We start from the raw sequence: 15479 nt of genomic DNA on the forward strand, positions 1-15479 counted from the left end.
AGTGACAAAGCCAGGATCACAATCTTAAACGGTTAAATCCTGGTCTAATGACTACTCAGTTATCTTATTGCACACCTAAAAACCATAAAATGCTTAAGAGGACAAGAAGTGTCTTATTCAACTTTTTAAGACCTAAAATATTTAGCAAAATATCTTTCAAGTAGCAGAAGAAAATAGGTATCTGATAGCTGAAAACAATAAAAATGCATTTATGTAAAATGACTATATAATTCAGATACTTCACTAATTCAAACTTGTCTCTCCTCCAAATTATTCTGAATTAATTAGGGCTTGTGATACTGGCATTAACTAAAGCAATAATTTAGTTCAATAAAATTAAAGAAAGGTTTGGGGTTTTGGCAGAAATTTCATCAAACATCTAAGGCACTCACAGAATTGTATATAAGAAAGCAAAAACCTAAAGGAATGGGGGCAAAGATTGCCTTAGGCAATCTGCTATGTATTAAATAAAATGTATTTTAAGGGAAAGAGAGGAGTAGAACACAGAGAGACAATGAACAAATATCTTCTAGAACAGTGCTTTTTTAAAATGAGGGTCTGAAATTAATTCAGTGGGTCATGACCAGCAATCTTTTTTTTAAGTGAAACAAAACAGACTATAAAATAGAGTGTATTACATGTAGTAAAGGTACATCTTGTTTCATAAAACTTTTGTTTCAGTGATTTATATACACATGTAATTTGTACTAAGTTGCAAAGTATTTCTTTCTTTGGAAAGATATCAAAAGTTTAAAAGCTGTTGTGGAAAATAAAATCTGAACTTACCATTTTTTTGGCATGTTCTTCACACAGAGGTGTCTGGTGTGTAATGTCAAAAACTGGCACAGAGCACTGCTGTCCATCTGCAAACTTGGCCGTGCAACTCGAGAAGAGCTGCTGAGAGCGGTTCAAGAGGATATCTGGTTTTGCTAAGTTAGGAATAAAATACACTAAACACTATTTAATTTTTCAATTTCTACATAAAATTCACTTTTCCCCTTATTTATGCTAAATAAGTGTAAATGTTATTATCTATAAAAATTAAAGCTCCCAATTACTGATACAAAAAAGTGACAGTAGTTGAATTTATCATCATTTATCAAGAGACACTTCTGAAGGAGTCTATTTTGCTAACCGACTCCTAACATGAATCTCTTTTATGACTGCTTGGAATAAAATTTTGTTATTTAAAGAAGAAGAGTCACTATTTTGGTTAAATAAAACAACAACAACGAAAAACACCAACTTTCTAAAAGGAAAACTCTCTGCATATTACGCTCATCAAGAATAAAAATTTAAAAGATTAAATTATAAAAAACACATCTGACCAAATATGAATTTTTCCAATTCATATTTCCAACTCCAACTCAAAATTATAAAAATTACTTAAAAATAAAAAGTTACAAATTTTTAAACCATTTTTTTTCTATATAGCTAAGTTTGCATACATCTATATCCAGAGTAGTAAAGGTCCCAATGAGATTGAAAACTAAGAACAATTAAGTACTACAAACTCTACTAAATTTGGAATACCAAGTTTACATCATCAACATTTTTAAGCATTTATACTTTTAGCCACTAACTACATTTCCACAGATTTACTTTATATTACTAAGGAAGTACTTTTCCATTTTTCCTTTATGCTTCTATAGTTAAGGCTATTTATAAAGCCTTTACTATTTAGAAAGTGCTGCTGAGAAAGCTGTGAAAATACAACTCCAAGAACAGAAAGGAGGGCAAAAATTAGACAGATAATAAAGAAAAAGTTACTGCCACCACATAAATTTTAAAACATGCTATCCAATTATAAATCTTCAATTAAGTAAGAGTGTAAGATTTCATCAGTAGTCTTAGGCCCCCTTACATAGGTCTTCTTCAAAGATAGTCTGTCTTAAGATATGTACTTTCCCATCAGTGATCTGTGTTAGATATTCACCTTTCATTTATTTGAAGTCAGCACTGTACTCACTACAAATAGAAATTAATTCTACAGCAAATGACAACTGTCATACTGTGTAACTTTCTTGGAAGAATAAAAACAGTTTTTGATTAATGTGATGTGATTTTTCCATCAATGAGTGTAATGATTGCTTCTTATATGCTACCTGGAATCATGTATGGGACCAAAGTTTTGTTAATAAACTATAATTAAGTGACAGTCACTGGAAAAATCTGCTATGTGCTATCAATTTTGCTTATTTTGATCTGATTCTTGAAGAAAGTACTATAACAATATAAGCAGAAAATAATTATTCAGAGAATTTCATAAAAATTAGGAATTAAATAAAAACTATCATTTTCAACATTAAATAGCTATGAATTCAAGTCATTCACTTGACTTATGAATGAAATATATAGCCCCAAATCAGCTGATACTTTTTCAATGCATGCTCAATAGAGCTAAGAGGATACGCTGGAAACAGTGTCTGGTGAACGGAAGGGCTTTGTTGCTGCAGTGTTCGTCCTTCACAGTTCCGCTACATGCTGCTGACTCCACCTCCCTCAACTTGGTCCGGCTCATGCTAAGGAAGAAAAAACACAAAATTAATTTTTAAAAGTGCTTTAGAATCTAAGGCAATTTATGTCACCATTCTGTAACACCCATATTTTAACCACTTTTAATACATATATTCATTAATCAAAATGCAAATATGAGTTAAAGAAATCACGTATGACAATTACCTGTTCTATTTTTCCCCTGATTAAATGACAGTCAAAGAAAATAACTACATCAGAGTAGGTGTCAAAGATGTCTATCTGCTCTTTTTGCTTTTTTAAAGTGACATTTTGGTCCTTTTTCCTTCCCAAAGAGGCAGCAGGGAAAAGTAATGAAGAACATGAGACTAGAATCAGACAGACCTGGTTCTGAATCTCGGCTCTACTTCTCACTAGCTGTGTGACCTTGGGCAAGTTACTTAGCCTTACTTAGCCTCACCTTCCTCACCTGTAAAGCAGAGATAAGTGTACCTTGAGCTGACAGAGTTGTTGTGAGCACCAAAAGACATAATACATCTAAAACACTTATCATAGATAGTATGTAGTATAGAACATAGTAAACAGTCAATGGCTGTTAACAACTGCTATCATTATTATCATTATGATTTGGTTACCTCAAGCTGCTAAAGAGTTAAGCCTGCAAAAACTTGACCTAATACAAAGGGAGCAAGGTACTGATATGCAGAAATAATAATTGATTTGCTCTCATCCTCCAAAATGTACTCACTTTGGGCATTTTAAAAAACTCCTCTATTATATTTGTAATTTTATGGTCCTTATATAAATGGTACCTCCTATGTGTATACTTAACATTCGAAATTTTACTTTTTAAAATTTTATGACTAGGTAAGGCATTCACATGGTTCAAAAAAAAAAAAAAAAAAAAAAAAAAAAAATCCAAGAATGAAAAGCTAGATACATCCTTTCACAATTTATACAAATATAAAAAACACAAATATACAACATTTATTCTTAGAAGTAAAAACACATCTTTATCTATGTGACACTATAAAGCATCACAAATTACTAGGCATTTACACATGTCTGAATTTGGAAATGCACTGAGTCACAAGTCAGGCATCAAAAATTAAAAAAAAAAGATTGAGTTGGTTGTTTCTAGTACCTTTCTAAGGATTTCTATGGAATCATTCAGACGAATTAAAAAAGGTCATATGGAATTGAAATTACATATGAATTTACATAAGATCTAAATAAAACAATACTTCCATTACAATGACTATTTTTATATAAATAGTAAATACAAAGAAGGTAACCAGATGCTGCCACAGAATCAAATTAAGAATTCCACAAGATTTGTCAAGATCACAAGGGTAGGAAATGGCTCCTTAAATAAATAAAAAGTGTACTCTTAATAGTTTTGTATATTTCCCCTAAAAAGTCTTTACATTCTTAACTTTAGCACTGTAAAAAGATATGCAATTCCAAATAAATAAAGCTTTAGCATTTTGGCAGCAAAGTCCAAATTCTCTTGGTCTAGATTTAAGTAGAAGGCAGCTCTCTATACTGAAGGGATGATTTTCATTGTTTGCTCCACCTTGGTTTCATTTTTTTAAATTGCAAACATTCCAACTCACAAATCTGCTCTTAACATAACCTCAAAGTCAGAATTTCAATATTCCTACTGATAAATAAAGGTAAAAATGCCTGATATGATATTAGACATACTTTTTATTTCAAGCTCCCAAATAAAGCAAAACGAGAATTACGAAAACTTTAAAAAATATATTTATGCATTTCTTATATTGTAAAGGTAATTAACAGCACTGAAATATATATATGAATGTGGTTAAAAGGGGAAATGTTAGGTTGTATATATGGTACCAGAATAAAAATTAAAAACAAAACAAAACAACAAACCATGGAACTGCACAACACAAACAGTGAATCCTAAGTTAAACCATGGGCCACAGTAGCACAATTATAAAAATGCATTTTCATCAATGATAACACATGAACCACACCAATGCAAGGTGTTAATAATAGGATGGTATATGGGAATCCTGTATTTCATGCATGATTGTTCTGTAAACCCACAACTTTCTTAAAAAAAAAAAAAAAAGTTAACATTTGAAAAAAATTTACTAAGGTTTTCCCTTTTGTATGCTGTCTCATATCCCCATAAACAATGACGTTTCCACACAAACAACATAAAAAACATACAACACACAAACAATAGTAGTCAGTAGAATTTTTGGCTATCAAATACTTAAGTTTGGGTTTATATACTTTAACCTATTTCAATGGCTTGAAATAAAAAGTATGTCTAATATCACATCAGGCATTTTTATCTTTATTTATCAATAGGCTTGTTCCATTGAAATAAGAAAGAATGCTTTAACATTAGTCAGTTTCTATGAAAACTATATTTTAAGGGATACAGTAAGGGTTTTTTTAAATTTTTATTTTATTGAGATTGTTCAAATACCATACAATCATCCAAAGAGCAAAGTGCACAATCAATTGCCCTTAGTACCATCATATGGCTGGGCATCCAACACCACAACTAATTTTTTTCTTCAATTTTTAGAACATTTTCATTACTCCAGAAAAGATATAAAGACAAAAAAGAAAATTTGAATCCTCCCATACCCCTAACCACCCCGCTAACCACCCCCCTCCATACCTCATAGTATTGGTATAGAATATTTGTTACTGTTGATGAAAGAATGTTAAAGTACTACTAACTGTAGTACATAGTTTGCAATAGGTATATTTTCCCCCTATATACCTCTCTATTATTAACTTCTAGTTATAGTGTCATACATTTGTTCTAGTTCATGAAAGAGATTTCTAATATTTGTACAGTTAATCACGGACACTGTCCACCAGAAGATTCACTGTTTTATGCATTTCCCTATTTTAACCTCCAACTTTCCTTCTGGTGACATACGTAGCTCTAAGCTTCCCCTTTCCACCATATTCACACACCATTTAGCACTGTTAGTTATTCTCATAGTAACATGCTACTGTTACCTCTGTCCATTTACAAACACTTAAGTTCAACCTAGTAAAAACATTCTGCTCATAAAAAGCAACCGCTCCCCATTCTTTAGGCTCGTTCTATATCCTGGTAACATATATTCCATGTCTATGAGCTTACATGTTATAAAAAGTTCATATCAGTGAGACCATACAATATTTGTCCCTATGTGTCTGACTTATTTCACTCAATATAGTGCCCTCAAGGTTTCTTCATCAACCCATTTTTTTAAAGACAGTTTTGTTCACACACCACACATTCCACCCTAAGTAAACAATCCATGGTTCCCTGTATAATCACATATTTATGCATTCACCACCATCACCACTAAAAAAAGAAAAAAAGAAACAAAAAACATGACAGCTAGGAAGCAACAAAAGGAAAGATAGCATTAAACTAAAGTAGAATAAAGCAGTCAGACAACATCACCAATGCCAAGAGTCCCATATTCCTCCCTTACATCCCCGCTTATATGAATTTAGCTGTGGTATATTGCCTTTGTTACATTAAAGGAAGCATAATACAATGCTTCTGTTAACTATAGTCTCTAGTTTGCACTGATTGTATTTTTTCCCCAATACCACCCTATTTTTAACACCTTGCAAGGTTGACATTCATTTGTTCTCCCTCATATAAAAACATATTTGTATATTTTATCACAATTGTTGAGCACCCTAGGTTTCACTGAGTTATACAGTCTCAGTCTTTGTTTCCTCTTTCTTTCTGGTGTCCCAAATGCTCCTAACCTTTCTCTTTCAAACATGCTCATGGTCATCTTTGTTCAGTGTACTTACACTGCTGTGCTACCATCACCCAAAACTGTGTTCCAAACCTCACTCCTGTCTTTTCCTTTCTGTCTATAGTGCTCCCTTTAGTATTTCGTAGTGCAGGTATCTTGTTCACAAACTCTGTCATTGTCTGTCAGAGAATATTTTAAACTCTCTCTCAAAATTGAAAGATAGTTTTGCCAGATATAGGATTCTTGGTTGGCAGTTTTTCTCTTTCAGTATCTTAAATATATCACACCACTTCCTTCCTGCCTCCATGGTTTCTACTGAGAAATCTGCACATAGTCTTCTTATCAAGCTTCCTTTGTATGCGATGAATTGCTTTTCTGTTGCTTTCAGGATTCTCTCCTGTCTTTGACGTTTGATAACCTGATTATTAAGTGTCTTGGCGTAGGCCTATTCAGATCTACTCCATTTGGGGTATGCTGCACTTCTTGGATCTGTATTTTTATGTCTTTCATAAGAGATGGAAAATTTTCACTGATTATTTCCTCTACTATTGCTTCTGCCCCCTTTCGCTTCTTTTCTCCTTCTGGGACATGTGCATTCACGCATTTCATGTTGTCATTCAACTCCCTGAGACATTGCTCATATTTTTCCATTCTTTTCCCTATCTATTCTTTTGTGTGTAGGATTTCAGATGTCTTGTTCTCCAGTTCTGGAGTGTTTTCTTCTGCCCTTTGAGATCTGTTGTTGTATGTCTCCATTGTGTTTTTCATCTCTTGTGTTTTGCCTTTCATTTCCATAGATTCTACCAGTAGTTTCTGAAAACTTTCGATTTCTACCTTATGCTCACCCAGTGTTTTCTTTACATCCTTCATCTCTTTTGCCATATCTTCCCTGAACTCATTGATTTGGTTCTTGATTTGATTTAGAATATTTCTTCAAAAATCTTTAATTGATTGCTTCATTAAAGTGAAACAATATCTCAACAGTATCGTAATTGAGGTATAAGTTTCTTCCTTTGACTGGGCCATATCTTTGTTTTTCCTATTGTAATTCATAGTTTTCTGTTGTCTAGGCATCTGGTTTCCTTGGTTACCCCAATCAGATTTTTCCAGACCAGAATGGGTTCAGGTCTCAGAACGGAGCTATATTCAAGGTGTATCTTAGAAGAATGACAGACTTTCCTGTGAGGCCTCCAGCCATTGTGCTTTTCCTATCCTGCCCAGCTTGTGGTACCTGTCAGCCTGTTGCTCCTGACTGGTATAAGGAGGTGTGGCCCCTTTAGTTTCTATTTTGGCTGTTTTTCCCCAGGGCCTGGGGTTTGATTATTGAAGGGAAGGCCAGGACTAGAGCTGGGCCCCACTTCCTTCCTCTTAGGGAAGATACACCCCCTAGGGAGTTAGCTTCTGCATTTGAATTGGCACTTCTGTTATCTCCACCCGTCTGGGTCAGAGTGCTGTGAAATGAAAATGGCTGAGGCTCTCTCCACTGAACCACTCAGGTTGATTCACCCATTGGTCAGAGAGCCTCTGGTCTTTCTGGTCCTTTAAGGTCATTTGTCTCTAAAAGCCTCTCTCTCTTGTTAGGGGTTTTGTCTATATTTGTAGCTTGTATTCAGCAGTCCACATTTGTTAATTAAAACCCCAGATGGAGCTGAGCTGAGCTATATTTGCTGGCTCTGGGAATGCTGGTTTTTCCCACAGCCAGGTCTTGCAGCTCAGCCTGCCATGGGGGATGGCATGGTTCTGCAGTTTTTACTTACAGATTTTATGCTGTGATGTCAGCCATTCCACCCAATCCAGGTTAGTGTACGATGTGTGGACAGTTACAGTGGTCCCCCAGCAGATGTTTCAGATTATTTACTAGTTGTGTTGTTCCTGGATGTTTATTAGCTGTTCCAGGGGACTAACTAAATTCTCTTCCTCTCTATGCCACCATCATGCCCCTCCTCCTACAGTAAGGTTTTAATTTCTGAAATATTTAATGGTGGCTTTTTAAATGTGTTTTGTGTAACTAGAATTTTGATTTTAAAAATGTCAGAGAGCATTATATAACTGACAGCTGATTTTTGTGAAGCTAAAATATAATGTAAGGTAGTAAATTACTAACTACCAAGGAAAAAGATTATGGTACATTGTTATATGATTACTGATGATGCACTTTTACTACTGGGCAATAACAGATACCATCATTTCACAACCCATGTCAAACTGAGTGAATTCTTTAAAAAATAGAGAAGAGAACTTCACTGTTCAGTTCTCTTTATTCACCAACATTGGAGATTTACGAACAAAATGCCCTGCCCTCACAGAAATTACTATCTAGCATGGGATACAGACATTAATGTTAAGTACAAAGTTCTAGAATGAAGCAGAGCATCGAGTACTATGTTTATAATAGGGGGACCTAACATAGGCAAGAGAATCAGGGAAGTTTTCGCCGTGAAAAACATATGTAAGCTGAGACCTAAAGGATTTCTAGCATAGACACTGCCATCTCCATGGAGTACAGGAGCTAGGAGCAAGGGAGACCGTAGCCATTGTATATAGTATATTAGATATGGAGGCATAGTTTTAAACAACTCTAAACATGCCAAGAGGTAGGTAACTCTTAAAGGCATAGCATCTTTGTGAGATTCACAACCAAAAGTTATGATACTTTTTTACAGTAAACATAATGAAAAACTAAATACACAAAACTAAAACTTTCAAAAAAATTAGGCAGATATGAAATATAATCAATAGCTACAAAGATACATTTTAGTTTTTTATTTACTTTAATACCTTTTTTCTCAAGTGACTCAGATCAGTATAGAAAAATTGGAATACACAGACTATGAATTTTTTCTTAACTGTAATTTATCAATAATCCTACCATCTAAATAACCTCTACTAATATTTTGGTATAAAAAATCCTAACATTTTTTCTATTCATATATAGGCAGGATTGTCCTCTGAAAACAAAACAAGAAAAAAATGTGAAATAAATTCAACAAAGAACCAAACCTTCTAAATCCAAAAATTACATCCTAAGGGAAAAAAAAGCTATAAATATTACTTTTAAACACCATATGAAATTTCAAGGCATTGCTGCATGTGTGTTTTTTTAGACAGATAAATATGCTCAAATCTTTAATTGGGGAAATTCTAACAAAACTGCAGCAAAATTACACTAATGCTTTAATTTACCATCAGTTCACAGCAGTATTATTTTGCCACTTGTGTAGAACTTTACAGGGCAGCAAAACCAAAATACAATGCTTCAACTTTCAGGTTTAGGTGCTTACTTCCCATTGCGTTTCAATTGTCCTCTCAAAAAATACAAAAAACAGACTAAGACAAGTTCCTGAGAAACAGGCGGCTCTGTACGGCCCTTACCTTGTCCGACTGCATGCAGCTCTCCGCAGTTCTTGTATTAACTGACCAGTGCATTCTGGTTCTCGACTGGCCGCCTGCAGCAAGGCTTTCCTAAACGTATGCCGGCATTTCTTTTGACGAGATTCTGCCCGCTCCAGGCGGCAGAGGTGCTTATATTTCTGCTGAAAGTAAGTGCAAAGTTGGGTCACCCTGGAGCTCCTACTCTCCGTATCATCGTCATCAGACCTGGAGAGAGCAGGGAGAAATGAAAGCCTTATTACATGTTAGACTCATTTTAGAAAAGGAAAAAGAGGATGAGGAAGGGTGGTTGGGTGCACAAGTTTAAAACTTTTGTGGGCTGTGAGGACATACTTAACTAATTAAGACTAAGAGAACTCCAACTGAGCTGAAAATAAGTATGATACTTAAACAGTGAGCCAGGCAGTAGAGACAATCCAACGCTTTATGAAGCTTAACCTTCTTAGCATGTCATAATCCGTCAATGTATCAGTGTCTTCTAAATTTTAAGTGACTAGGGACTCTTGGAGTGGAGAGAAAAATTTCTTTACCTTTTTTTACTAAAAAGTCTGAGTAAATGACATGGTACATATGAAGAAACATTCAGCATAGCTTCATAGAAGTTAGGTCACACCAGAAGTAGTGCTGTGAATTCTAACAGTACATTACCAAAGAGCTACCCTTTTAGATGTGCTGGTTTTTAACTACTTTTGCATTGCTAAGCACTTAAGAATTTTAATTGTGGGGATCGCAATCATTCTACTGAAAAGTGATTTGTTTTTAAACTACAGGAGGTATCCTAGACAGCATTTCATGGACCAAGGATTTCTCATAGATATTTTTCTCTCAGATACAAATGTTTAATAATTGGTGATCGCTGCTGGAGTGCTGTGTTGAAAAAGGATACTGAGGGCACATCTAGGTTCAACAAGAAAGAGTGCAGCCATTAGTTAGCAATGTTTACCACCAGGGGGGTTCAAAAGGTCACTTTTCTATGGAGTAAGTGTGATCTCACTTTTTACTGTTAGGAATAATGCACACTACACTTGAAAACTGACCTATGCTATTTTATCTTCTTTCTCTTCTGTTATAACATAAATACCATTTATTTGACACCATGGACTATATATTATCTTATTAGATTTCTATAAATCATTGGTTGGTTTCTCTTTTCTTCTCAAGCAGTATCACTACTCCTCTTTCCTTCAGAAAAACCTATAAAAGGCTACTCTGTGATATTTAATTTTTCTCATAAGAAAAATGTTCTCTTCAGTACAGTTTCTACTACAGACATAAATTGAAGGATCTTACCTCAATCTTTTCATTTATTCACCATTTAACATTTACAGTGTGTCTCTACTATTTTGCTAGGCACTATGCAGGGGAGACAAAACATGCGAGGAGTTTGCAGTGCAATTTCACACATCTCAAAAGTTAGACAATGCAAAAAAGGATAGAATCAAAAACTAAAACTGTGCGGGTAGCAAACCCATGATTCAATAATTTGGCCACAAATTAGAAAAACCTAGGAGCTTTTTAAAGTTTCAGATTCCCAGGACCTACTGCAGATCTACTGAACCAGAGTCTCCATTGGTGGGGCCCAGGTATTTCAAATTATTCCCTGAAGTCTCACAGAAAGTCTTCATTTGGGAGTTTGAATACAGCCAGCAAGTACTATAAATATCTTTAATGCAAGGTAGACAACAATAAGCACCATGTGAGAGATATTGAAAAAGTGTTATTGGAGTTCACTAGAAAGATTGCTGGATGCCAGGATTATAGGGAAGGCTCTGTAGAGGAGATGACTATAGATCTAAACCTTGAAGAAAGGGTAGAATATGAAGATGAGAAAAAAGGGTACTTCACATGGATAAAACAATATAAGCAAAGAGACAGAGATGGACAGGATGGGGAACAGCAAGTACTAAGTAGCTCACTTTGGCTAAGGTATAGGGTGTGCAGGGGTGTGATGGTCAGTATGCCAGTTTGGATATATTATGTCCCCCCAAAAGCAATATTCTTTAATGCAATATTGTGGAGGCAGACTTACTAATTTTTGATTAGGGTGTGACCTCTTGATTGAATGTTTCCATGGAGATATGACCTCACCCATTCAGAGTAGGGCTTGATTAATTCACTGGAGTATTTAAGAGAACTAAGAGAGATCCAGATGCTTGCTGATGCTTTGAGATGCTAGCCCAGAGTTTGCTCTGGAGAAGCTAAGAGGGGACAAAATGTCCCACGAGTAGCTGAGAGAGACTCAGAGAGATGCTTGGAATTGTGGACAGAAGGACACTTGAAGATACTAAGCTAAGGACACACAGGAGCTGAAAGAGGAGCTAAAACACAACCCGGGACAATGAGATGCCAGCCACGTGCCTTCCCAGCTGACAGAGGTGTTCCAAATGCCACTGGCCTTTCTTCAGTGAAGGTATCCTCTTGTTGATGCCTCAGTTTGGATACTTTTATGGACTTATGGCCTTATGACTGTGAACTTGAACCCAAATAAACCCCCTTTACAAAAGCCAATCCATTTCTGGTATTTTGCATAATGACAGCATTAGCAAACCAGAACAGTAAGTAAGATAAAACTTGCTAAACTTAAATGCCAGTTTAAAGGGTGCAGCCTTTATTCCAGAGAATGAAGAAACAAACTTTGTAGGTTAAACAAATGGGTAATAATAACAGAGCTGTGCATGAGAAAGATGACACTATCAGCACTTAAAGAAAAAATGGGAGAAGAGATGGAAGAGGAGAGCAGTTAGAAAATTATTATAAAATTTAGGTAAGAGATAATAAGGACTCATACTGGAATGGCAGCCACAAGACTGGAGAGTATGAGTGATATGGTGGCTTGAAGCTAAGTACCCTAGAAAAATATGTTCTTAAACTTAATCCATTCCTATGGGTGTGAATCCTTGTAAATAGGACGTTTTGATGAATTCACTTCAGTTAAAGTGGGACACAACTAAATGGTCATAAAGGGCATTACTGAAGGGCTTATAAGAAATGCCACAGAGGGAGAAAGCCACAGGGAACAGCCAAAATCTGGAAGACAACAGAACCTGGAAGAGAAAGGACAAACCACGAAAGGCCACCATTTGCACTGGCATGTGCCAAAAAGCCAAGGTCCAAGAATTGCCAGCAGCCAGCCCCAGAATGCCACAGTCTTCTGGGAGAAAGCATCTCCTTGGGATAACTTGATTTTGGAGTCCTCCTAGCCTAAAAACAGTGAGCCAATAAATTCCCATTGTTTAAGCCATTCCATTGCATAGCATTTGTTTTAGCAGCCAAGAAAGTAAATGAAGTTAATTTGCAGAATAAAACATACTTTGTCAAATGGGCAAGAAAGACAGAAGGGACAGTAATCATTCCACAGTTTCCACTGGGAAAGAATAGAAAGGACAGTGGTATCATTTACAAAATAAGGAACAAGAGAAAGAGCAGATTTGGGGTAGGAAAGAACTTCAATTTCAGATACAAAGAATTTAAAGGAGAGATGGAGTATCAAGGGAAGGGGTAGAAAAGCCACTGAAAATGATAAATTGGAGCATACTTGGGGAAGAGATACAAATTTCAGAGTCAACAACTAACAACTGAAAGACATGGGAGTAACTAAAAGTAAAAAGCCACAGATAGTAGAGAGAACAAAACACATAAGGGCCATTATCATAAAAGAATTAACTCGATTTGGTGACTGGATATAAAGGATAACAAAATCAATCATGACCCAATGGCTTTGAATCCATGTAACTAGGAGAATGGAAGAACCATTAACAGAAAAAGAAAAATGAGGAGAAATAGCAAGCCTTAAAAGGAGGTAAAGCTTGGACAGAAAATCACTTACCAAAATTGTTATTTGAAAAGACTCTAGTACTGCAAGGAGGATGGACTAGATGAGGCAATGTCAGATTATTATAGTAATTTCTAAAGCTTATCTCAAATTCTATACTTACCTTGTCACAGACTAGTAACAACCAGTTTGCAGACCATCTCTGACATAGTCCTAAACTAGAAATGTCCAAGATGCTTCCTACATTAATATGTCAAAACTGGTTGCTGGGGAAGAGTAGTGAACTGAGAAGAGAAAGGCCTGAGCTGAAATCTGTTTCCCATCATTTACCAGCAGCAAGAGGGCCAAAGACCCAACGTATTCTTAGTATATGTTACTGTCCTTCCATTGTTGCCTTTCTTCATCTGTAAAATGCAAGATATAGCTGTCCAGCCTACCTTCAGAGGTTGTTAAGAGGAAGAAAAAGAAATGATATACGTGAAATCACAATATAAATACAAGTATTAATATTATCAAAATGCTACTAATGACCCCAAATATAGAGCAGTAAATTCCAAAGTTGATTTTCTACAAGTCCAGGCTTTTCTGTAGTCTCAAAGCACGACATGAAATTCTACAAATAGAATTCATTTAAATTTATTTTATTAAAACAACAGCAGCAAAAAGGTAAAACCTCTGACAAAAATACAGAAATCAAAAAGAGGCACTAGAAATAGGAACACGGATTAAGGAAGAGTTTAATTTTAGAAATGGTAAGATTTAGGATACTGACATTAATCAATGAGAAATTTCCAATACATAATTCAAGCTCAGAAGAAAAGCCAGACATGAGAAAAATATTTGAGAGTCACTCATGTGGAGATAATAGTTGAAACAAACAAACAAAAAGAGTGAAAAGACTTATGGCAATACAGCAGGTTAGAAAATTTAAGGGATTTTTCTACTTTATAGTAACTACATACTTTATATATACTTATGGATACACTGTTGGTGTCAAAGGAAACAGACGAAATCTCTTTCCCAAATGGCTTGGTTAAATTAAAAAAAAAAAGAAAAAAAGGAATGAATCTGAACAGAAGCTAAAGTTGGAAGCAGTGAACAAATGGAAGAAATGCACTGCACTCAGGGCATGTGCTGATAGGAGCACAAACACAGGATATAAACCCTCATCCTAACCATAAGATGAGGGAGATTCCAGGATAAGTATATAGGACCTCCATAATCCAGGATCACCATGCAAATGAGGAGGTAAGAAGGAAAAAACAATCAATGACAGATTTAGACATACAAGGAAGCCAAATATTGGAGTTATAAGATGCAGAAAATGAGATAGTTATCTATGAAATTCATGTTCAAAGGATGAATTAACAAAGACAAGAAAGCAACAAAAGACTGACAGGAACAGGTAGACCTGAACAGGAAATAAACACAATCCCTATAAATAAAAAATTATTTCAAACCAAAATTCCACGGATATTTTATCCCAAAGTAAAGAAACAAGACAACCATATTCGTTTTCACTATTCTCATTCAAAATTATACTGAAGGACTTGGCCAGTGCAAGAAGCACAGAAAAGGCAATAAAAAGCATGAAGACTGAAAGGGAAGAAGTGAAACTGTCTTAATTCACAAATGACATGATTGCTCACAAAGAAAATCATAAGGGATTTATTTACACACACACCCACACACAAACTATAAATAAATACATTTAACAAGGTTGCAATATATTTTATCAAGATTGAATGTCAAATAAAACAAATTTTGACAGATGGAGAGATTCTACTGAGTGACTTGCTTGGCTGCAGCGCCCAGCTTCTATCCACTGACTCTCAAGAAAAACAGCTTCTAGTCAGCCTGGTTACTGCCAGGAGGGCTGCTGCAGACTGGGAGAGCCAGGAAGCCCTCCCCCTTGGGAACAGAGTGGGATGAGGCATAGTTCTGAACCAACTGTTGCCTGGCAAAATTGGATCTGTGGGTCCAGCAGCCTCAGCCCTTTCTGGACAGGAACACACAGCACCATTGTTTTCATCCACCTCAGAAGCAGAGAGGACACAGGGCTAAAAATAACCTGCCTTTGT

General features: G+C 35.5%; 1 protein-coding gene across 7 annotated transcripts in view; it reads right to left on the minus strand.

The window, feature by feature from the left end:
* INO80D (INO80 complex subunit D) overlaps nucleotides 1-15479 on the minus strand; it is a 99107-nt gene that overhangs the window by 18418 nt on the left and 65210 nt on the right. For all 7 annotated transcript variants that reach the window (XM_037850066.1, XM_037850069.1, XM_037850068.1 and 4 more), the window contains exons 6-8: nucleotides 9609-9833; nucleotides 2413-2522; nucleotides 787-920 (exon numbers count right to left, since the gene is read on the minus strand). In XM_037850066.1, coding sequence (XP_037705994.1) covers nucleotides 787-920; nucleotides 2413-2522; nucleotides 9609-9833 — 469 coding nt within the window. The remainder of the gene's footprint in view (nucleotides 1-786; nucleotides 921-2412; nucleotides 2523-9608; nucleotides 9834-15479) is intronic.

This window comes from Choloepus didactylus, chromosome 9, assembly GCF_015220235.1.
Source record: "Choloepus didactylus isolate mChoDid1 chromosome 9, mChoDid1.pri, whole genome shotgun sequence".
Classification (NCBI taxonomy): Eukaryota; Metazoa; Chordata; class Mammalia; order Pilosa; family Megalonychidae; genus Choloepus; species Choloepus didactylus.